The sequence below is a fragment of the Anser cygnoides genome, chromosome 3, assembly GCF_040182565.1.
Source record: "Anser cygnoides isolate HZ-2024a breed goose chromosome 3, Taihu_goose_T2T_genome, whole genome shotgun sequence".
Classification (NCBI taxonomy): Eukaryota; Metazoa; Chordata; class Aves; order Anseriformes; family Anatidae; genus Anser; species Anser cygnoides.
Window position 1 is genome coordinate 20794654 of NC_089875.1, and position 24665 is coordinate 20819318.

General features: G+C 38.8%; 1 protein-coding gene across 7 annotated transcripts in view; it reads left to right on the plus strand.

Annotated features, from left to right (window-relative positions):
* KCNK2 (potassium two pore domain channel subfamily K member 2) overlaps nt 1–12562 on the plus strand; it is a 157748-nt gene extending 145186 nt beyond the window's left edge. For all 7 annotated transcript variants that reach the window (XM_066993656.1, XM_048057552.2, XM_066993660.1 and 4 more), the window contains one exon: nt 10317–12562. In XM_066993656.1, the coding sequence (XP_066849757.1) occupies nt 10317–10634 (318 nt within the window). In that variant the 3' untranslated portion in view covers nt 10635–12562. The remainder of the gene's footprint in view (nt 1–10316) is intronic.
* The last annotated feature ends 12103 nt before the right edge of the window (nt 12563–24665 follow it).

The window sequence follows — 24665 nt, forward strand, 5'->3', positions numbered from 1 at the left end:
ATAAGAGTTTTGCAAGACTTCAGTAAATTCAATCAGCCTAGCAGGTAAATGGGCCTCAGAGCCTCTGCAGTGAGGGTATGTGACCGAGGAGGAAGGAGGTTTTCCTTCAGTGACAATGAGCTCTTAATCTGGCACTTGCTATTTTATGAGAAAACATCCATTGAGTTAGAAATGAAACTGATCAGAATAACTCTTCAGCCTGGTGATCAGAGGCTTTTTACAAAGCTGTGAGTGCATTGCTGATCCATTGCACGTTGCTTTAAGCAAGATGGAGCAGCTTCTGTTGAGGAAAACAACTCAGGGCTTTTCCTTTTCTTAAAAACAAAACATTTCAATAATGCTAACGATCATCTATTCACAAGTTCAAAGGGTTGGGCAGAAGGACTTGGTGCGAGCCTGTTCCTAGCAAGTGCTGAATTAGAGAAATATTTGTAGGAAGCAGTCATAGCGCAAAAGCAATTGCAGGTGAAGTCCTTTTACATGACAGTGATTAATGGGGGTGACACAATGCTAGGATGTGCCAGCAGGGGATTGTTGAATTTCTGTAGGAAAATGGTGTTACAGCTGCAGGTGTTATAAAAAGGAATATTGCCAGAAAACAGTCCCTAGCTCCGTGGCCTAAGATTCAGGCAGAATGCAGAGTGCTACAAAAAATGGTGAAAAAAGAGCTGTCTGAAAAGAAGTCTGCCTAGCTTTAAGAGTTTCTCCCGGTCCATCCAAGATGTGCGGAAATGTGTATCTGAGAAAGAATTGCAACATTCAAAAAATGATTGTTTCTAATAATTTGTGTCAGATGGGGAAGAACATAGAGTATTAGGTCATAAGGTCATAAAATATTTGTATAATAAATGCAGCTCTAGGCCTCCAGTCAAACTTGAATAGCAATAGGACAGAAAAAAAAAGTAAAAAAGATGGGAATACATCCCTCCATGATTTTTCTCAGTCTTGGAGCCATATAGAGTGGTATTAGTGTAAGAAAAAGGAAGAAATGGCTGACCTGATTTTGAATGAAATTTGATCTAATTCTAAAAGATCACAAGGATAAGCTACCATGGTGGTTTTCTAGGTCCTGCCATTGCAACAGTCTAGTACTGAGTTTCTGTGTTGATCACTCTTTTACAAGTACACCATCATAGTCTGCAATAAGGAATGAAAGGATGTGTTGTTCTGTTAGTCCGAGAGAAACTAATCTGCTGATTGGTTTTGACACTTTATTTCTTGAGATGTCTTTTTTCATAGCTTTGTGTACTTCAGACACAATGCCTGCTTAACTTAGTCTCAGATTCACTGCACACACAAAGGTAATACCTATGTTGTTATCATATTGTGTGGCTTATGTTTATATCCTACCTCTTAGCAGAGGATACTAAAGCTCTTTAGAAATGTCTATGTTATTGTATAGTAAGTACCAGGTCCCTAAGTGATGCTGGTGTGGTGTTGATTATAAGAGAAGTGCTACCCAAATACACCTCTGTTAGCAGCTTGGACACTGTGCCTGGTAAGGGAAGGTGGGCACTGGGGGCATGTTACCTGCCAGCACCAGCACTTAACCCTGCTCTTCCACATGCTCCCCATTGCCTCACTGTCCTGACTTGGACAATTCAGGAGTGATACAATGCCTTCAGTTCAGGTTGCATTCAACTAGACAGTGATGACAAGAGCTATTGAATTTGCAAAAATAAAACTGGAGCAAATTACTTACACTTCATAGTAAGATAGAAATTGATTAAAGAGTTCTGTTATAGCAATGGCATTTCTCAGAGTTAATTACACATGAAGATTCCCTGAATGTAGGTTATCACCACTTACATTAGGAGATCTTGATTTTTTTTTTTGGAGATGAGATGTAATTGATCCTTTAAGCCACTGAGACAAATGTACCTGTGACTTAACTCTATTGACAGTGATATTTAGTCTTGAATGTCTTCAACCCCCATCTTCATGATTAACATTCCTGAAGACTTTACAAAAATAATAAATAATAATAATAATAAGTTAATCTCAGAGCTTAGATATTATTAGGACAAGACACCAGAACATGTTAGCAATAATGTGTATGCATTTGATAACTCTGTTGTGGAAAAGTCCTCGGACAAAGCCGATTCAGCAGAATAACCTTGCATCTTCAAGAAGCTGTGTTGACAGTGAGGAAATTGTGTTTTGCAATAATGGATAAAAGGGACTGAAGACATTATGGAATACTTTTTGTTACAAGGGGTAAGTGCAGTTGTAATACTCAGGTGGAACAACTTTAGTGGAGCTTTAATATTTCACAGAAGTATTGCTCCAGATATAGATATTGGAAATTTAAGGATTAAGCAATTTTTGGTGGGACTTGACCATGTAAATACAGTAGCCAGTCTTTATTCAGTACCAAGTCAAAATTAAGTCTTTTGTTTTTATGTTCTCTTCAGCATATCTTTATAAGGAGAAAAAAAAAAGTCCAATGAAATTATGAAAGTTATCTTTTTTCCTGTGGGAGAAATTTGAGAGAGCCTTTCAACTGCTTGTGGCTTGGATTTTGTTATGCTTCTAGTATAACTCTCAAAATGTTTGCTATTTCTGGCTGCAGTAAAGTTATGGGCTGTAGAGAGTAGACAGACTACATGTTGGCCTCCTGAATCACATTAGGGTCAGCTGATAGAGCTTCATGTAAACTTAAACTTTCTTGTGATTAATTCTTGTGATTCTTGTGAGTGTAATTCACACCCACCATGTTGAGAGGGGTTGGATGCTCTCTGAGGTAGACAAAACAACTAAATAGAATGACTGATTTTGATAGGAAAATGTAATCATCTCTTTTTTGTTATGCTTGAAACTTTACTAATATAGTGGAACACGATGGGTGGAGCTAATCAGACCAATAGCTTGTGTACAGTAATGAAAGATACACATGCAGCTCTATGCAAAGAGGTGTCTGATGGGCAGTATCAGGTACCTAACATGGGATTGTTTATATTTCTGGAGGAAAAAAAGGTAAACCAAAGCAAAAATGTGGTGACTGTTGTATTTGGCTCTGTTTTTGTAGAGGTGATTAAAAAAATATAATTGTAAGCTACCTGTTCCTATTTAGTTGAATTAGACCATGAGAGATCAAAAGGGACACTTCTGTATCTGCCATCTGTCGTATCTCCATAAAATATACTCCCACAGCTGCCACCATAGATGCGTCTCCACAACAAAATAATCAAAATTTGCAGGCTCTCTGCATTCCCATTGGACAATGTGGTTTATTTCATCCAAGGCATCAGATGTTCTCATGGAAGTTATGTGGGTGAAACCAAACAGTCATTGCTCACTGGAATGAACTCACAAACATTATTTATTAACGGACTGAATAATCCAATTACCAGTGGGAGAGAATTGTTCCCAAAACACTTCTGACCACCATGTCTACAAAAATATCACTGTCTATGTAATTGTAATGTTACTCCAGAAGATGGCAACTTCATAAAACAGAACCTTTCCCCTCTGATATTTGGCCTTAAAAAAAGGGATACCTGTACCTGTTAGGGGATCCCAAAGAGAGAACAATTACTGCTTTATTTGTACCATTCAACTTGAAATTTAGGTTTGGTGGCTTAAAAACTTGTAGAAGAGTTCTTTGCTACAGAGCTGAGGTCTGGGAAGAACAAAGGAATGGAAGATAGTGATTAAACTCCTGGGAAAGCTTGGCATACACATCTTGTTAGTGCCTGTGGTCTTTCCTCTCTGTTGTGTTAAAGACAAGTAGACAAGAGTCTTCTCTACCTATTCACTGATTATAGCCCAATGGAGTTAGGATATTCTCTAATAATGTTATAATTAGAAATGCTAAAGGCCATATACTGGGAATGGGAATTTATTTACTTTGACTATAAATTCTTAATATACAGGAAAAGAATGGCTGTCAATCAAAATGTCTGTGAAACCTATCTTTTCCTATTTTGCAATGATGAGCATAAATTTTGGGCAGGAAGAAGTGGTGTATGCTTCCCCAGGCCCGCAGGAAAGCGAGAAGGCAGAGATACAAACCCTCATACAGAGTCAGCCCACCCAGCAACTGCATTGTTAAATACATCTAGTATCTCTGTACCTACATTTTTTTTAATTTCATTTTTTAAGTGGGAATTTTAGAGAACAGTTTCTGAGAAGGCTGGATGAGTTTCTTGAAAGCTAAGACAAAATGTTATGTACTCTACTTTGCTGCCTGGATAATGTGACATGTACATGCTCTTTCTAGTTTTGTCGCTGAGTAGCATATCATGGAGAAGTTAATTGGATGTGTTATTTTTAAGTAACAGAAAAGTACATTGGAGAGGAAAAAAAGCTGAAAAACTTTGGAGAATGCATTAAGGATAAATGTTAGAAATCATATACTGAGGAACATCTAGAGCATTAAGAATTTCAGTAAGGAAGGCCACTTTTTTTTCCCTCCTAAAATGCAGTCGGAGGTGTATCATATGCTCATTATTTAATTGATTTTGGGGGGGTTTGTACTAACATTATGACCATCATAAAGTGTATGAGCCCTGCATACAAAAGGAAAAAACAAAAGGGTACAGATATCAAAGAAAAAACTACACACTTCATTTAGAAATACATATAGTCTCATTTTCTTGCACAGTGTGTGTGTAATGTCTATATTTTGTTTAGTACTCACTGGTATAGCTCCTTCCAGGCATACTTTCATATCATATACCTGAATTCTATCCAGGCAATGATATCTTCCCTTTCTGTGAACAGAAGCAGATTAACTGGTTATACTTTAACATTAGAATTTTTCAAGAATGACCCTGAGAGAGAGAAGCAAACTAAGGCAAAGTTAGAACAGTGTATGTTCACTTCAGTCTATTTAAGGAGGTCCTTCTCTGTTTGCTTGTTTGTTTCTATTTTATTTTATTGACCACAGCTGTGACTTAATTCAAAGTGCAGACTAGTCATATGTAAAGGTTATGGCTACATGACTTGTGCTGTCCAGACCATACTTAATAGGATGAGCAGTCTTCCTGCATGTTGGGCAGTTCTGTTTGTATAATTATTTGGTTATCTGTTCAGAGCATGTCCAGAAAGGTCCTCAAATTCCTGACAAATATAAGGAATTAGAGTTAATGTAATGAAGAACAAGTCATGTTCTTCAGTACCTTCAAATATTTTTTTCTTTTAGCAGTAGCATCCCCTTGGGCATGCTTACATTCAGGATTATGTGATTGGCCTCTATCCAAGACCTGAGCTCAGCTAGAAAACAAAGCTAAAACATGGTAATGAAAATCAATAGCGAAGGTGTTGGTCTCACCCATAGTACTGGCTGAGAGACTTGTCCTGCACCAATTTTATGTTGGTATTAATTTAGATACTTTTTGTCAGGAATAGGATAATGAGTGATTACTTAATGTCCATGTTTTTTCCTAGGCCCATTAAATTCAGGATGTCCATCTTTAGATAATATTGTTGATAAGGTATATGCAGAGTCCGGGAACTGTTTCATCATTCAGAAAGTTCATACAGTATTTTTGGTGTGTAGTTTTATTTTTTATTTTTTTAAACTGACTTTAATAGGAATGAGAAGCCACATTTCAGAATTGTTCAGATACTGTTTCCACTGTGTACTGATAGAAAAATTGTGAAATTAAAAAGCTGACTGGGTGGCTGCGCCCAAAGAGTTGCAGTGAATGGAGTTAAATCCAGCTGGGGGTCGGTCATTAATGGTGTCCCTCAGGGTTCAGTATTGGGGCCAGTTATCTTCAATATCTTTATCAATGCTCTGGATGAATGGATCAAGTGCACCCTCAGTAAGTTTGCAGACAACACCAAGTTAAGCATGAGTGTTGATCTGCTCAATGATAGGAGGACTCTGCAGAGGAATCTGGATAGGCTGGACTGATGGGCCAAGGCCAACTGTATGAGGTTCAGCAAGGCCAAGTGCCAGGTCCTGTACTTGGGGCACAACAACCCCAAGCAGCGCTACGGGCTGGGGGAAGAGTGGCTGGAAAGCTACCCAGTTGAAAGGGTCCTTGGGGTACTGGTCAATAGCTGACTGAATATGAACCAGCAGTGTGGTCAGGTGGCCAAGAAGCCCAACAACATCCTGGCTTGCATCAGAAATAGCATGGCCAGCAGGATTATAGAAATGATTGTCCCCCTGTACTCTGCTCTGGTGAGGCCGCACCTTGAGTACTGTGTTCAGCTTTAGGCCCCTCACTACAAGAAGGACATCGAGGCCCTGGAGCGTGTCTAAAAAAGGGTGACAAAGCTGTTGAAGGGCCTGGAACACAAGTCCTGTGAGGAGCGGCTGAGGAATCTGGGATTGTTTAGCCTGGAGAAAAGAAGGCTCAGGGGAGACCTTATCATACTTTACAATTACCTTAAAGGAGGCTATGGGAAGGTGTGGATTGGGCTCTTCTCCCAAGAGCTAAGATGAGGGGAAATGGCCTTTAAATTGCACCATGGGAAGTTCAGGTTGGATATTAGGAGGAATTTCTTTACTGAAAGGGTTGTGAAGTATTGGAACAGGCTGCCCAGGGAAACGGTTGAGCCACCATCAAGAGGACTTCAAAAAATGTGTAGATGTAGTGCTTAGTGACATGGTTTAATGGCGGACTTGGCAGTACTAGGTAAAGATTGGACTGGAGGATCTTAAAGGCCTTTGCCAACCTAAATGATGTTACGGTTCTAAGTCAGTCCTGGAGCTGAGCTAGGGACTATGTCCCCATTGCTAGTGGTATTTCTATTCCCTGACAATCAGGAGTGAGCAACATCACCAGTTTAGTGCTACTTATCATATGGCTGACTTGAGTGCTATCACTGTGACATGTTTTTCCTATTAACTCCTGAAATATTTTGTCATTCAGCTTTATGTAACGTACTTAGTTGTCAATAATTTCTGTGAATGAGACCATATCCTTGCATCAAGTTGCTCCCAACTATGGTACCTGCAGAATCTGGAGTTCTGTGCTGTAATGAGGTAAGAGAATTTGAGAAAAGTAAACAAATGTTACAGAAAGTACATAGTGTTTTTTTTTTTGAGCAGCATAGGCAACTGGAATTTCAATCACTTTGCATAAAAGCTTTTGTGGCTGTCAGTGCCCAGATGAAGAGGAGCTATAATGCAGTATAAAGAAATGTCATACCCTAAGGACAGAAAGAACCTGAACATAAACAGAAATGTCCATATGGATAAAGGGAGGATCAAATTTTGAGAGTGAGTTGCTTATGTTCACTGGCAGTTGAAAACTGCACACTTCTTTTCCTGTAACCTTTTGTACTTGAATCTGTAAGTGCTATGGAATTGAGAGTTTTATTCTGAAAACATAACATTTCGAGTGCATTTCAGTTCACACAAAAGCTAAGCAATAATTTGGGGTACACATAGTTCACACGGCACTGAACTTCTAGTTTCTCCTGCTGTGCCAATTACCTATGATTTACTATTAATGTATTTCAATTCTGCTTAGCAACAGCACAGCATTTTTCAATGTTTTCAATGATTTTAATATAAAGCTGAAATTGTGCCAAACAGCATCATAGCTCTGGTATATGGACAAATATGATTGAGACCACCATGTTCATGTTCCACATTACCTTAATTGGAACATGAGACTGTCTCCAAAAGGCATATCTAATGATGTTCTTCATCTAGCTGCATAAATTTCTTTCCCTAAAGAAATCTAATTAGAAGTTAGTAATTAAATATCCTAACAACTACAGTTTGAAAATTCTCCAGAATAACTAACATGCGTGAGTTACACTGCCTGTGCTCCATCACCAACATGTGGTGCCCCAAGACAGCTCCATCACCAACATGTGGTGAGGGGGACTGGTGGGGTAGTTCAGAGCATGTACTAAGGGTTACATGTACTTGCTCTTGTCAGAAGCATGGTCAGCTGTTTTTTCTTTGCTGGGAGAACACGAGAGAAGCAGTAACTGAAATTGCTATTAAAAGGCAGGTTAAAAAGGTTAGGGGGAGGCAGTTCAAGATGCTTGTGGCTTCCAGTAGGTTGCCAAGACACAATTTTAAAACTACTAATCTGATAAAATCCCTTCAATGTGACTATGTGAAATGGCAGAGATGTGTGTATGAGCAAAATAAATGGAATGCTTGTACAGCTGGTGAAAGCTACAAACATGCTGGGTAAAATAGAAACCCATATACTGTCTATTTGCTCCCCTTGACAGTAGCGTGCTCCAGAATCTGAGCAGCCTGCCTTTATACAAGATTTGGAGCAGGACAGAGCTGCCCTAGGGTATGCACTGATACTCCTTATCATATTTTTATTACTTGTTTACTACAAATAAAAATATTGTAGCAGCTGAAATGTTTCAGCAGTACAGATTACATTATTTTCAGATCTGAAGTGCAGTGTGTCTGATCCTAATTGCGCAATTTAAATACTAATAATCATTCAGCTGAGCAAATCCTCTGTGTATTACAGATAATAATCCTTGTTTTAGAAAATATATGTAATGGGTCCACATTAGTCAATGGTGTAATTCACTGAAGCTGAGACAAATGTAATAAAATGACCTCTGGGTAAAGAGTTTTTTGTTTTGTTTCTGGAGGGGGGAAGTTCTCCTGAAAACTTGTCACTCCTGAGTGAGCTGATTATTTTTTTTACCTTCATTATATTCCTGTTTTCCACTGCACTGCAAAGCATGAATAAGCCTTTGGCCACTCTTCTCTGCTGGCTTACCCTCCATATTTGTCTTTGTTAATTTTTATTTGATTTCTGTGCCAAGTCCAAGCTTGCTTGCCGATGATTGAAATTCTGGACTGAGCAGTACCAATTAGACTAATTTATTTAAGTGGGTTAATTCTTCTAAAATGCCTTGCTTTGGAGTTATATTTATCAGCAGTCTATCTTCCCTATGCTATACTTTCCAATTAATAAGCTGCCCACAGAGAAAAGATTTAAAGAAAAACAATCTATTTCCTTAGCCCTTATAACAAGATAATCTCCTCAAAAGGTGCCTCCTTTAATTACCTATATAACTTAATATTGTAATGGTGGTTTGGTTGAAATAAAAGAGCAAAAATATAAATAGCATATAAATTACAAGGCGATAGTTCACCTCAGACTTATATGGGTAAGCTGCCAAGTCTGTCTCATGATCTGTCCAAGGAAGATGAGGATAATCTGTGAGTCTGTGCCAGCAGCTGCCTCCCTCAGCAGTAGTCTCAGAGTTTGGGTTTATAGGATGTTGCATCTTTCCCAATACTGAAACACAGAAATGGTGGAAAGGAATCTTGATAAAAAAAAAAAAGGTAGTTTTTGATGAAGGTTTAGTGAAAAATTGGTAGTTTTTAATGAAAGTGCCTTTATATTGACAGCCTCTATAGCAAAGACACATAGAGTGAGGGAACAAGAGCTAAGTGTGCAGCGGGGATGTACATGCATAGAGTCACAGAATCACAGAATGGTTTGGGTTGGAAGGGACATTAAAGACCATCCAGTTCCAACCCCCTGCCATGGGCAGGGACACCTCCCACTAGAGCAGGTTACTCAAATACATACACACATGAAATGATAATGGTTGTGCAAACTAGCACCTTGCAGCCAGCCAACCTGACTGGAGATCTGTGCACCAGAGGGGAAATGCCACCCTCCAGCTGTATGGTAACTGTATCACAGCCCCGTGCACTGACTGGCAGCCTGCATTTACTCGGTGTAAATAGTGACAGTTCCAGCAGTCCCACACTGCCATTGTGTGTGTGTTGTTTTAGCATGTCACTTCAGAGGAGTCAGGGTGGTAAGCAGACATGTTGATGACGTGACTGAAGCTGTTACTGTACTGGCGCTGTGTTCGAGCAAGCACAAAAAAGAGAATACCAGCAGCTGATGCTTTTTTTTTTTTATAAAAGCTTTTCTGTCTAAATTTAGAAAATTCTTTGCCAAGCCTCCTAGGGATCTTTCCACAGACAGTAGAAGTGCTCATAAATAACCCTGCGCCCTGGTAGCAATACATAGCCCAGCCTGGATTGCTGGGATTTCAGCATCCCCTGACCAGCTGGGTACTGTGCAGCTGCCAGGGCTCCGGAGCTTCCTGGTGTTCTTCGCTGCCTATAATTCAATAACAAATTTCAGCAGAAAAGATTTCTTTTTTTCTTTTCCTTTTTTTTTTTAGAATTGCTGTTAACTCTTCCCAGTGCATCATTTCTTCTTGTTTAGTTGCTGTCGATAAAGAAATGAGTCTGTGGGATGAGAAATCTGTACCAACCGCAGCAGCTCTTTGCTAGCCCAGAGACACATTGCTTTCTCACTGGGCTTTCAAGCCTACAGTCTTTAATGTCCTCAGCCAGGTTATGTTTCCTTTTTTTTTTTTTCTTATTTTTGTTGCAGGTAGGAGAATTCAGAGCCCATGCTGCGGAGTGGACAGCCAATGTCACCGCGGAGTTCAAAGAAACGCGAAGGCGTCTCAGCGTGGAGATCTACGACAAGTTCCAGCGGGCTACCTCCATCAAAAGAAAGCTCTCCGCTGAACTTGCCGTCAACCACAATCAAGACCTGACTCCTTGCAAGAGAACCCTGTCAGTCAACCATCTCACCAGTGAGAAGGACATCTTGCCAGCTCTCACAAAGACGGACAGCATTTATATGAATGGTTTGACGCCGCACTGTGCAGCAGAAGAGATAGCCGTTATTGAAAATATTAAGTAGCTGTGACTTTGGATCCCAGCCCATGAGAAGCTGTTGGCTTAGACTAGCCATATACCTTTTTTCTCCACCCTGTCAATGATCAATGCTAATAGCATTTTATATGTGTGCATGAGTTCCACAGAAACTACAGTCCCGAGTTACCATCACATCTCTTCAAAGACACAAAGATGAATGGCATTTCTGTTATCGAAAGATGCTGGAACAAGCAACGTCTTCTGCCTTTATCTGCCCAGACTGTTTTCCACTTCTCCTAATGTGCCATATGGCCTCAAGAATGAATCACACTTGTTTATGGTAACAATGTAGCTTTGAGGGATCAGTCCTTAAAATTTCAGGGTCTACCTTACTGAGCCTAGGAATGGACCATTTATGGACTACAACACATTTGTAAATGGCAAGAAATTCTTATGCAGCCTTTTACCTAAGAAATTTTTGTCAGTGCCTTATCTTTTGAAGAACCAGAACCTCTACAATTCCTGTATGGTTTTTGTTTGTGTTTTTTTCTTTTTTAAATGAGAAGTGTATTTCCTTTGAGCTTTCATTCTTCCTGAAATGATGGTGTTTTAAAGGTGTCTGTATTGAAGATACCAACCAGCATGAATAAATGCCAAAACTCAGCAATCATCAAATGATGTTCTAAGCTCTAAATTTAAAGGCACTGCAGTCTCAGAAGTTTCAAACATGTCCCCCAGAAGCATTTTGTTTTACTCAGGTCCAGCTGATACTTGTTCACACTGACTTGTAGAATTTGCCGACCCTGTTCGGTCTTATTTTTTCAAGCAGTGTTCAGCAGTTTTTTTCTCTGTGTCAGATGTACCAAAAAATAAAATAAAAAAAATCTGCAGCTTATCTATCATTAAGTTATTTGGTGGATGACAAGAGCAAATAAATATGGCTATTTTGAGGAGAGGCAGGAGAGGCTTTTAATTGCTGTATCCTAATAACAACATTCACAAAACAATGCAGAAAAAAAAAATTCAGCATTTTTAAACAAGCATAAACCTTCTACCAGATATTTGCTCTGTGACAAGGATTCTTAACTTCCTCTTTAAATCAAGTCGCACCAGATGCCATATGATATTTTACACAGGAATCCTGCTGGAGTGCTTTCCTGAATGTCACACTGTACAGTAGCTGCCTGTGCCGGAGCTGTGACTAACGTGGGAATGCAATCGAAACTGGTATCACTGTGACTTTGTACATTTCAAATAGAGATGGCTCTGAATATAAGTGCAGGCATGAAGAAGAGCTGATAAAATAGCACAACCTGAATACTGATGATTGTTCAGAAAGGGTAGGCTGATGAGAAGCAGATCTAAACCAGACTGTGTTTTCTTTACTGGTTTTAAGAAAACACGTTAACTTTAATTTTACGTCCTCTGTTTTGCTTATAGGTGTACATGAGATTCAGAAGAAATGCAGGATGGAATGGATAATTTTACATTCTTTTCTTATGTTAGTCTATTGTAACCTGGCTGTACATAAAATGAAATGAACAGGCCTTAAAGAATAATTTAGGCTCTGTGTAAATTAAAAAACAAACAAAAAACATCAAAAAAAAAACCAACACAAAAACAAGACTTTGCTGATTGGGCATGATTCAAGTGGCAAATCTTACAGCATCTCTGACCATTAGATAACATGCAAGATATGAATGTTAATGTTTTTGAATGCTTAGCTTGTTTTCTAATAAATATAAGTTAATATGTAAATTCAGTCAATTCAGTGTAAATATCAGTCAGTTAACATTTACAGAGAGTATGCTTTTAAAATTAAAGAAGTTCCATGAAACAGCACCGAGCAATGCTCTTATAACAAAGACCCTTGTCTCCCCAGCACAGTGTTCTGAATGTCCACATGGCAAGAGTTCATCTTGCTGTGTATAAACTGTGAATTGTAATGAAAAATAAAGTTTTTAATTAAAATAAGCTTTTCTGAATCTCCTGCTTGCTATAACTGGAATGCTGAGAAATCATTTGTGAAACTGATTTTGTGTTTTCACTAGTTAGAGTATAGCAGTTTGCCACCTTCTTTAATTTAAGATGGTTTAGCAATAAAGGCTTGACTCATCCAGCACAGGAATATATTTTTTTTCTTGATATTAAAAATGATGTTCTTTGGATGCTGTACCCAATCTTGTGTTTCTTTCTGTTTTGTTCAAAAACTTGGGAGGATGAAGTTTATTCTGTCATGTGCTATGGAGCTGCTGGTAATCTCAGAATTTTCACTGATGGAGATGTGGGATGCTGTGCTGGTGGTAGCCTTGTGCAGAGGTGTGTGAACCAGCAGTCCTACGGGCAGTAACCTGCCACACCAGAACAGTCATTTCGGCAGTGGATAGTTTACAGTGGCCTCTCTATGTTTTGGCCAAGCGACCATTGACTTGCAGCTGTGTGGTGGTAAGTAAAGACTGACGAGTGCTATTTTATTAAATTGTTCCAATCTGATTTGGATGGGATGTCTCAGTGCCTTTTGGAGGGACTGGTAATGTTTAATGTTTACTGTCTCTGAAAGCAGATACGATATCTTTATGAGGGCAGTGAGGCACTGGCACAAGTTGCCCAGAGAAGATGTGGATTACCCCATCCCTGGAGGTGTTCAAGGCCAGGCTGGATGGGGCTTTGGGCAGCCTGGTCTGGTGGGAGGTGTCCCTGCCCATGGCAAGGGGTTTGGAACTGGGTGGGCTTTAAGGTCCTTTCCAACTCAAACCAAGGTTAAGTCCTTGGATTACTCTTATTAGCTTGTATCAATTTACCAACCTATAGCAGTGAGTGCCTATGTGGTTTCTTTCATTTTAAAGAAACTTTCAGTAGTTTCAAGACCTGCTAAAAAGAGTACGTTGTTTCAAAAATTTACGACAATATTTGTAATATTAGTATGGATATGCGTTAAATCCATTGAGCATTTATTTACATTGATTCTTGCATGTGATTTCTGGAAAAAAAAATGTTGTTAATTCATATGTAAAAGCCATTCTTTTTTTTTTCTTTTTTTTTTCCTTTTTTCTGACTTTAGTATTTGATCTAAAATATCCAACCTTATAAAAGACTTGTCTGTTTAGAAGATACATTAACAAATAAAATCCTTAATAACTGAAGAAGAAAAAAAGATGCAACAGTCCAGCTGGTGTAAGTGGGTAGAGTCAATACAGGTCTAGAGCCATTGGTGTTATTTCAAAATCTTTTTCTCCCTCTCCAAGTACAGTGATAGATCTGCTAAGGATGGCTAAGTGAATTTACAAAATTTCATGATGTCCATAAAGATCTTTCTTCTTGTTCCTGTAAGAGCAAACTTTTGAATTAAAACCTTGTGCCTTTCACGCCTCTGGAAATCCTGTGTAGCTCTCTTTTTCCCTTCCAAATGTGGAGCTACAAAAGCAGGAATTAAGACTTCATGAAATTCAACTTAGCCTCCTTCTTCTCACACACATGTGGAGATGTTTTCAGACTATTGGGATGCTTGCTACTTAAGCAAGTTTCTGAAAATTGTATTTCAGTTTGGTAAAGGTTTATTTTCGCTTTTACTGCCAAGCAAATACCATAAAAACAGATGTTGAAAAAATGTTTTGAATGATTGATAAGTTCTAGCACATACTGATATGTAGAAGTACATTTGCCACCTAACGAAATAGTTTATTTCTCAATGTTAGAAGAAACGTTAATAAAAAGGATCTGGAATCTGTTGGAGAAGTAGCTAATCTGTATTGGTGGCTGTTGCCTATGTTCTGCCTTGCATAATAATCATTTTTTTTTTTATTCTCTGTTGTACTTTGTATTCTCGGACAAAGTGTCCAAATCGTCTACTTGGTCAAAGCCTCAATTCTTCATTAGCCCTGCATAGGAGGCACGGAGACTGAGACTAAGTCACAGAGAATTTGTTCTATGACCTATCCTTACTCGAGTAAGATGGGAAGAGCTTACTTTTGCATTTCCTCTGTGTTTTTTTTTTTTTTTTTTTTTTTAACTCTGGGCTGGCTGTCCCCCCTTTTCCAATATTCAGGCAGCCTTGAGGCACTACAGTCTGTCTGAGTTGCAAACAGCCTGAAAGGGTCAAAGCCAGAAGCTCACTGAACCTTGTGAAGCCGTGCCTTCCTCTCTTCACCCCTTCCTGAATTATTTTTTGACGCAACAGGAGGAAAGCTAGGGGGTAACACAGGAACCCACAGAAGTGCTAAACCTCCAAAGGGACCAGACTTGAACTGGAATGGACCTTCCTTAGATCACTAAACAAACTGTGAGACCAGGACTGCAGATGGGAGAAAATCTGGCTTGTGTGTTTGAGTTCTTGCTTTCCAGAGTGATCTCTAAACGTACAACACGTCCAGTAGAAGAAGACTGCTCTACTTAGTCAACCCTACATGCTCATGACAAGTCTACATATGTATATAATTTTATTTCCTGTGAAGGAAATTTTCCTGTCAGGGAAACTACATATAATGTCGAAATACTGCAGTAATATTTCTAATAAATTACTGTCATACAGTTATGGGGTAATTACCTTTTCTTTCCTACCTTGCAGTGTTGTTTGAAAGGAAAGGTTTTTATATATTTAAAAATATATATACATTTTACATGAATTTGTCAAAGTTAAGGTAATTATTTTGTCATAGAAACACATGTAAGATTTTTGGTTTGTGCTGCCCTGCAGATTTAAAAGAACAACACAACCTTCCTGTAAACAATATGTTCCATTTGGGAAAAATAGAGAAGATGCTGATTTACTGTTATGAGAAATAAAAAGCTGTTGAGCTACTCATAGGTAATAAAAACGCCACCTCTTTAATTTGAACAAGCATTCTGTGCTTTGCCAAATTGTTACAATTATAAGGAGCCTGTGTAAGAATCGGTTATAACAGGTTTATTATACTTTAAAAACTTGGAACACTTCAATTCTAGGACATTGATAATCATGCATTCACAAACTTTCAGAGGATTACATTGAATGAGTTTACGAACAGGTACCTTAGTTATTGCAAAAACATCATCACTTTTTTCTTTATATAAACAGCTGATATATTAGCTTATACAGCTTTTTATTTTGGACCCACGTATATGTGTGCTTTCAATGTGCAACGTTGATACGTTGTTGTATAATCTTAAGTTGACTAAAAAATCCACTTTGGTAAATTCAATATTGTTTCATGTTAAATTAGAGTTTTGACAATGTAGCTGAATTTAAAATCAGTATATTATAAAAACAATAGACATCACAACTTTTCATGAATTATAGCACTCTCTACATTTGTGATATAATAAATCTATTTTTTTTTTTTGGCCTGTTTTAATTGTTTCTGAATGTTCAGCTGTTTTTCTGGTCTAGCTGATATAGACAGATAATTACAGAGAAAACAACTAATCTATGGTTTGTAAATAATACAGTATGACCAGGCTACCAGTATTAGATTTCTTTATGACTGAGTTTGGGATAATAGTTTTTGTTCTGTTTCCACTGTTGCTAATTATTATTATTAGGATTCATTGAACATTGCATGTACTTTTTTTTTTCCCTGTGAATGTCACAAGAACGTTTATGAATGTCCTCAGTGAGAAACTCCTTGAGAAGGATTTGCTTTATTAACCCCAGTTATTAATTCTAGCTAATGCCCAAGAATATACAGTCAGATTTTCATCCTCCAGAGAAAGGCACGTGATATGCATACACTATCGATCCTTATGGGAATGTACTACTTGCCATAAGTAATAAATAATAATATACTCCAGAAGATGAGCTGCATCCTGAAATGACTTCTTAAATAGCAGTTTAATGATAGCTCTTTTTTTTTCTTTTTCTTTTACTATTAATTTGATTCTTCAAAATAAAACTGTGAGGACTGAGAAGTTTTTCTGAAGAGAAGCATCTTTCACATTAAGTGTATTTTAGTCTACTTTAGCTCCAGGGAGACAGAGACTAACTTTGCTGGATAACTAGAAATAAGAATCTATTTGTTAATCATTTTCTCATGGGAACTCATGAGAATCCTGCTGGATCTGCCTTTCATACTAGCCACAAATCTGCCTGTTTTATATGGATTTTGCATTTTATCTAAGAAAGAAGTATTGTATTCAGTAGTGATGCACACTAAAGTAGTATGGTGTCATTCCTAAAGGTTTTTGTTTGTTTTGTTTTGTTTCCCCCCCTAAGATCGTGATTTTGTCCAAAGTTTCTCTTTATTTCCTACCATAATAAATGAGCTGATAGTTGAGTACCAAACCCAGCAGAGATATCTGAGTATTACTGGAATTTAACACTTTGAAAGGGACGAATATGGGATTTATGTGCCCACAGGAGGCAGAGTGCATCACTGCAGTGGACAATTCCTGATTGAAGTCCACTAGATCTGACAGGAAACATGATCAAGGGAAGTTCTACTTTAGCATGGCCATATGGCATGGTACATCCTTCTGCCTAATGTATACAGCTTTGAGAATACTTTATGTCACCTGTGCCTGCTCTGTAGCAGGAGAGAGGGAATTTTACAACTGTAAAGGCTCTGTATTGCACACTTGGCCAGGATATTGGCCTAGGAGTCACAGTCTAGGCCCTTCTAGACTACAGAATGAAGAGCCATAAAGTCTGAATGCTTTTTTTAATAGAGAATACCTCAGTGGTTTGTAGCGAAAGGAGGATTAAAAATTAGGCTCCACTGCAAAAAGTTGAAGTGGGAGTAATATGTCATGTACTATTGTGCACTTTATAAAGTGGAGGTGGTACAAGCACAAAGACCTTTTCATTTCCCAGTGTCCTTAGAGACTGTCAGAAGAGAGTCAAAGTGCAGTCTGCATTATATCAGCTTACTCCTGCTCTTCTGCAATGCTTTTGCAGGCTCTGAATGTGTACTGCCTGTGAATGTATTACACCCTTCTGGGTGCCAGCTGACTATCAAAGACTGGATAGCTTGAAAGGGGAGAAACTTCTTCTCTTAGTCATACTGTACAGGTAGAGTAATAAGAGAAGATTTACTTTTTCAATATGAAGCTCCTTGAACAGAGTTTTGTATACAGATAATATTTTGGAAAAAAAACACAGCAGACTATCAAGACCAGAACAGAGGCTGCAGGTTTGTTTTATCACTGCAGCTGTATGCTGGTTGTGAGCTTGGCCTGTCTTAACGTGCAACACTTCAGTGCAAAATTAGCAGTAGAAGTTGTATGTAGTTTCTACTTGTGTAGGCTGAAAATATCAGAAAAGAGTTTTTTGGAAATTAATGAACAGAAAATTCCTCTGAACTCTCACTGCTGCTTGGTGATAATGGAAGCAAAGTTTAGTTAGGCCTGTCAGCATAGAGGGATTGTCAGCATAGAGGGATTACATTCCTGCATTCACACATCGGTTTATACTCTGCTACCCTCAATAAAATTTTTCCATACTTGCTGTTGTTTAACAGAGCCTTCCACAAACAGAATAAAGAATTACAATGTAGAGTATGTAGGGCCCTTAACTACAGAGCATACCATAAAGCTTTCCTCTTTTTCATTACAAATCCAAACCCAGTTACTCTGTACTGAAAAAAATGAATGCAGAAATGCATAACTAGCTACAAAGATGTGTCAAAAGTACTTTCCTTTCATTCTTTCTTTTAATTTTGTTTCTGTTTGTCTGTAGGCTATAGTTGCTTCATGCATTTTTATGTTTTCTAGTGACATCTTGCATAATGAATGTAACTCATTTAAACAAATTAATGTACTGTATGACTCTGGTGTGCACATTTCTGATCCTGTTAGAAAGGAATAACACAGTATCAGTGCAGGGGGAAAGGTTTATTTATGAAAGAAACATATAAGGAACTGTAAAGGTGTACTAAGCACCTGGTTTTTTTTTTTGTTTGGTTCTTTTTCTTTTTCTTTTTTAATATACCAGAAATATTGACAAAATATGTTGGTGTGGATCTTGTGGCATGGCATGATGTATGAAGAGGACAATTTGATCATGTACAGCTCCATGAGTTGCCGTTTCCTGCAGCACTTCAGGTAGTGGTTGGGATTGCATGCAACGAAAATAAAGCTGCTTTGCCATCTATTTCAGCTTTTCAGTTTGTCTGCCTGCCAGTGTGGTAACTCTGCAGCTAAAAGTACTTTGAAGTTATGGAAAACTGGCCTGAAAGGATCTGGGGGCAGCTGCAGGGATTACACCATGTTCTCCAGAGTTTATAATCCACCTGTGCTATTAGGGAGCTGTGCAAAAGAAGTAGTTTGATAATTGAAATATATCATCACTGCAAATATATAGCTTGGTTGAAACTGTTTGCGAGCCTCTCTGAGAGAAATAAACCAAAAATGAGTTCAAAGTAGCAGGGGCAATTCTCAGGATAGTAATTATTTCAGGAGCTTCTGATGATCAGTCTGTGCTCTGCCTGTGCTCTGTATCTGAGCTATATTTGAAGTGAGTGATCCTTAAAGCAGGTCCAGAGCATTACAAATCAAGATACTCTGCCCTTTCCATCTGACTTTCTATCCTTCCATCATCTTACAGATGATGTGAAAAGGCAGAACTAAAAACCATTAGCCTGAAAAATCATTAGCCACAGAATTGCTCCAACAATTTGGCAGAATTCCTTCTTCCTCAGTATTATCTGGCAATGTTCCACAGCTGTGATGCTGTCATTTCTCTCTCCCCCCTCTTCAAAAATTTTTGTTTTAATTTTTTAAATATTTGTTGTGTTGTACAGCAGTTAAAGAGGGGGCTGTGAATTAGGTTTCTGTGCTCTATTCCAGTTCATGGCTGATTCAGAGAGCAGTAACAAGAAACTCTTTAGTATAGTTAACATTGTATTGGGATGTGTCTTTGAAAAGAAAAGAAAGTGTCTGGAACACCTTACACAGAAAGCTTTGTGCATAGTCTTTTGTTTCCTCTTTGCTGCTGCCATTAGTGTCATGTTCATAGCACTTGCTTCCCCTCATGCTTCAGAGAAGTACATCTTTTTTAATTACGATATTAAAAATTGCTGTGTATTTGTGGATTAGGATAATACTTTAATTCTCAACCAATGCATATTAGTGGGAATGATTTGTGGCTATGTAATGAATAAATAGGATCACTGTAGTGATAAGTACAGAAACCACAGATAATATGTTAATTTTGTTTGTCATGTTAATTTGAGAGCATTTTAAACATCTGTCAAGTCACTGTAATGACAAGCATGTAAAATAAAAACCAGCACTTGGGGTCTGGCCTTCTCCCCAGAACAGAGCTGCTGGATTACCAAAACTTCATAGTGTTAAGCTGTAAAGCAGTGCTCATTAAATGTCACAATTTACTAAAAATAGGCAGCCCTTAGAGTACAGACTCTTGGAGAGATTATAAAGAGGAATAGGCTTTAGACCTACATTGCAAGCTGTAACAATGGTTACCTCCTTATTCCCTTTCATGCCAGATGACAGGAATTATTAATTTACTAAAAGCTATGCTGCCAAATTTCAGCAAAACACTGGACATAGAGCCACTTTGATAAATGAGGTAGCCAGACTCTAGATATGCTTCAGAGGTTCCACTCCTGAGAAATCTGAATACAGGGGCAGGTACATGAAATGGGAAAGGATACAGGAGAAAGTATAAAACAAAAGCTTTTCTTTGAGCGTTGCTACCAAGACTCAGAAGCCCAGGAGGCAGAGTCTTGGTTTTTTTCATCAAATAAACTGTTTCTGAAGGAAATGTAAATAAGCCTGCTTCCCATGAGAAGGCTGTTAAAGGGTTGTCCTTCCATCTGTGCAGGGTATCAGGCCATAGTCTCACCTCCGTACCTCTTTGACTAACTGTGCCCCAGTCCCCTCCGAAAGTATGGCAAAAAGAGGATAGTTTCTACCCAAAGGAACTGAAGGATTGGGCAAGAAAACATATAGGATGTGTGGAGATAATTTCAGTGCTGTGTGCCTCCCTTAGTTTCTAAGCTTTAGATGCAGTGTTGTTTAAGTGCCTGTTCAACCATTTTTTAAATCCCCTTCTTGAAATTATACTTCAGTCTAGTTCCTGAATAGAAGCAACACACACACAAAGTTTTCTTGTAGGTTCTCATTTGCTTGTCCTGTTGAACCTCACATATAACTATTACTACTGCTTAGGCTCCTACAACCCCCAGGGTAACATTATCTTTAGAAAAAAGTAGGAGACCAGGACACCGCAGGAAAGGGCTTGCTTTAAATCAACCAGAAGTCTTAGTAAGTATTCACAAAAGCACGATTTTTTTTTTTTTGCAGTGAGGGGGAGCTTAATAAAAATGCAATTAACTGTAATGAAATTGCTAATATGCCCAAATGTTCATTCATCCTAGCACTTGAGGCTACAAAATCAAGTCACTCACATTGAGTGCATGTTTACTGACAGAAGCTACACGCTCAGCAGTAACTAACATTGGCAAAGGAATTAAGTACACCAGAGCTAGCATAAAATGAAAACGGAGCCCTGGCCGTACGAAATGTGCTACTCTGCTAACACACCCCAAGAAGGACCCACCTTTTTTCATGTGACACAGAAGGCATTTCCTTCAAATTGTAATAGGGGGAAAACTGACATTCCCTATTTTGCAGAGCAGCCAAACCTTCTGAAGCTGTATTTCCACCAAGAGTGCCTGTCCCATCTTTGTCAGTCTTGGTTTATACCAAATGTAGGAGGACAGATAGGCTGGCAGATGAAGTTACAACTGTATGTTTTGTTTTGTTTTTTAATAAATTGAGCTATGAAAAAGAAGTGGATAAATGGGGGAACAGCTTCACCTCTGCCTCCCGTGATGTCAGTTCTCAGGTTGTCTGAAGATCTTGTCACAAGCTTCAAGCCACCAGAACAATGGTCATAGGTCATGGTATCACTTTTCTAAAAGGAAAAAATGTACCGAAAGAATGTTTTTTAAGGCAATCTTCATACATATGAGATCCACTGAGGAAAGGGCATAATATAGATACATTTTGGTTTGTGAATCCTGTGGAGATTATGTGTGCACAAGAGACGAACTTGGTATATCATGGGGAGGGATTGATCCATTTTGCCTTGCCCCATTTTTGAGTGACTTCCACGCAGCTGAATTCTTTCTGTGTTTAAATAATCCTACCAACTGCTACTACTTGTTTGCTGTAGAACAAAATTAGCATGCTTTAAAATAACTTCTAACCCTCAGCTTTATTATATTACAGAATTTCTTTCTAATTCATAAGACCTCAAGTTTAAAATATCAGGCTTGACATGAAAATATCTGAAATGGCAGAGAATGAGAACAGACAGAGGCTTCTGATCAAATGAGTGAATGCCGAGCTTTTCAGCTAACATGAAAGACTAATTTCTGAGGTGATTCTCAATAATTGATGCCTTCTTTTGGTATAGCTCTGAGATTTAGGTCCAATAAAGAATTTATGTACCTAAAAATAGTCAACACAGAACTTAATTTCCCATAATTTTGTCCCCATACAGAGACACAGAACCCTGTGCATGTAATTGAGGCCCTGGAGCAACACAGCAAGTTTCCCAGATCAGCAGAGAGGGGTTGAGGATTATCGCCTCAGCCTGCCCACAATTAGCAGGGCTGTATGTGACTCTGCTAACGATGCTGGGGCCATGGCAGGGGAGCTGAGCTCTCTTCTTCCATCTGATAGAAAGCAACAGGGTTTGCTAACCCACAAGCTGCAGTTTCTTTCGGCTCCCTGTTGAATCTTCCTGTCTAGATGCAGTTAAAAAGGGGAAATTTTGAAAATAAATGCAAGTGTTACAAAGATCTATCTGAGGACACTGAGATGTGCTTCTTCCCAGTCCTTGAGCTAATGTTACTGAGGTGTTTTTTTCTTCCCAAAGCATTTAGCAGGACCATTCAATGTGTAGTCAGGGAAGGTGAAGTAGTTTCTGCTACTGGCCCCTTTTATACAATAGTTCTTGCCCTGCAGCTCTCCGGGAAATTTAATTTCTTTAGCTGGAGGGGAGGAGTTCACACATCCCTGAAGAGCAGCTGAACTATGGGGCAACAGGTCAGGCTGTCAAAATAGGATTTTTACTCCTCCTGCTTGAAAATGTAGTGGTGTGTAGCACATCATGGAGGCAAGGAGATGAAAGCCCTGCAGCTCAGGTGCTGCTTGGTCCTACAAAGCTGAGCCTTTTTGCTGACCCACATAAAGCAAGGTGATGGAGAGATAATCAGTTTTGGGGATGGAGATCAGCAGCCAGCCCAGTGGACTTCCAGCCTGGGAGAGGTCCCTGGGTACTAGTCTGAGTCAGGTTGCTTCCGAAACATAGCCCAACTCCAGAAACCTGGGACGTCACTGTTGAACTTCTTTCTGAGCACTCAGAAAAAGACCCTGATGGCTGAGGAGAGCAAAGGACATCATAGGGCCTGGGCCCCGCCTGAGTGCTTTGGTTTTTTACTTTTTGATAAGTTTTTGAGCTGCTCTGAAAACAAGGTAGGAAAGAAAAGAGGTTCCTCTGGAGTAGCCGGACCAAAATGATTTGGCCAAGCCTTCTGGTCGAAGAGGTTTTGTGATCTGCAGCAGGATGGGGCTGAGGCCTCATCAGCCTCCACCCCGGCAGCTGTGGTGGTGGAGGTGTTATCAGGTGCTGATAAGGCCTCCTAGGTCAATGGGTGCATGGGGAGCTGTCAGTATGCTTCCTACAGCTGTAGTATTCCTGGAGAGCTGTAGGAAATGTCCCGATGTCATTTTGTAAGCAAGATGATGATTTCAGTGGCCACCATGCTGCAGAGAAAGAAATCAAGGAGCAGTAGCACATGAATCAAATGCATAAAAGGAAAGAAAATTAGCTGTGCAAAATCAGATGAGTTGCCTGTTTCACTGCTTCACATTTGTTATGTTGACAGTTCACTGGAAAAATGCTTTGTCAAGTTTATTGCTGAAGGCCATCTAATCAATATATATATTTTTTTTCAAACATAACAGAGCACAAAACAATTATCAGTGTGCAACTTGCTTCTGTCTTTCAGAATAGCAGTCAAACAAGCCCACATTTTAGTACAGAAAGAAGAAAGATCGCATGTAAGCTAACTTTCCTTCAAGTTTCCCTTTTTTTGGCCTTAAGTTTTCTATTCTATTTTGTCTTTGATCCATAAAGATAGATTCATCTGTACTGATGCAGCTTGAAGAGTGATACCTAAAAATATGTAATCACTCCCAGTTTTATTCCTCTTTCTGTTTGTGTGTTTTGCTTTATTAAAAAATAAAACCTAAAAACTGTGCATCTGCCAGATGCTCATGAGGTCAATGCAATGTTTTCCTCTTTGTGCTCAATATAAATATATGTTCCTTCCCTCTTTGTTTTATACCATTTTATTGACTCTTAGGGGTATAAAATATCTGTCCAAGAGTAAGTTGTCACCGGTCGAGAGAAGTGATAACAATTTAAAAGCTGATGTCCCTGATTCTCTGTCACATGCAAGTGATCCTGGGCAGACTGCTTGGTCAAGCATGTCTTAGTGTTTGTGGGAATATGTGTCTGGAAGAGAGAGTGAATGTAATCTAGGACAGAGTGCAAGTGACTAAAATCTACTTAGAGAGATGGTAAATAAACATCATCTTCCCTATGTCTGAAATCCTGTGTTGAGTTTTGTTACAGTAATGTTCCTATGTGGCTAACATGCTCTCTAGTCGATGGAAGACAAATTGAACATTGCCAGCAATTAAATAATAATTTAAAAGTTTCTTAGATTCAACCTTTTGATATTTACTTGAGTCAAGGCTGCTGTGTCCCCACTGAGTCCTAGGAAGTGTTCATTGCTCTGAAATACCTAAGGTGATAGAGCATCACTTCTTCGAAATTTTTGCTTCGTGCAATGCTACTTTAGCAGGAAATTGACTGGGGCAAGGACTGGAAAAATAATTTAGAGCAGCTTCTGTGAAAATTTAGAAGGTGGTCTGACAATCTCAAAAACAGGAAGCTAAAAGCTGCTACAGGATTTCTGTCACTATGATGTCAGGAATTGTTCTCTATCGCAAATTGATGGGAGAATGCACCCTCTGACATTGAGCTTCTATTCATCAGTGCCTGATTCTGGGAAACATAGCAAGTACGTCAATGAAGGCAGCTAGTTAGTGAGGTAATGGCATGACT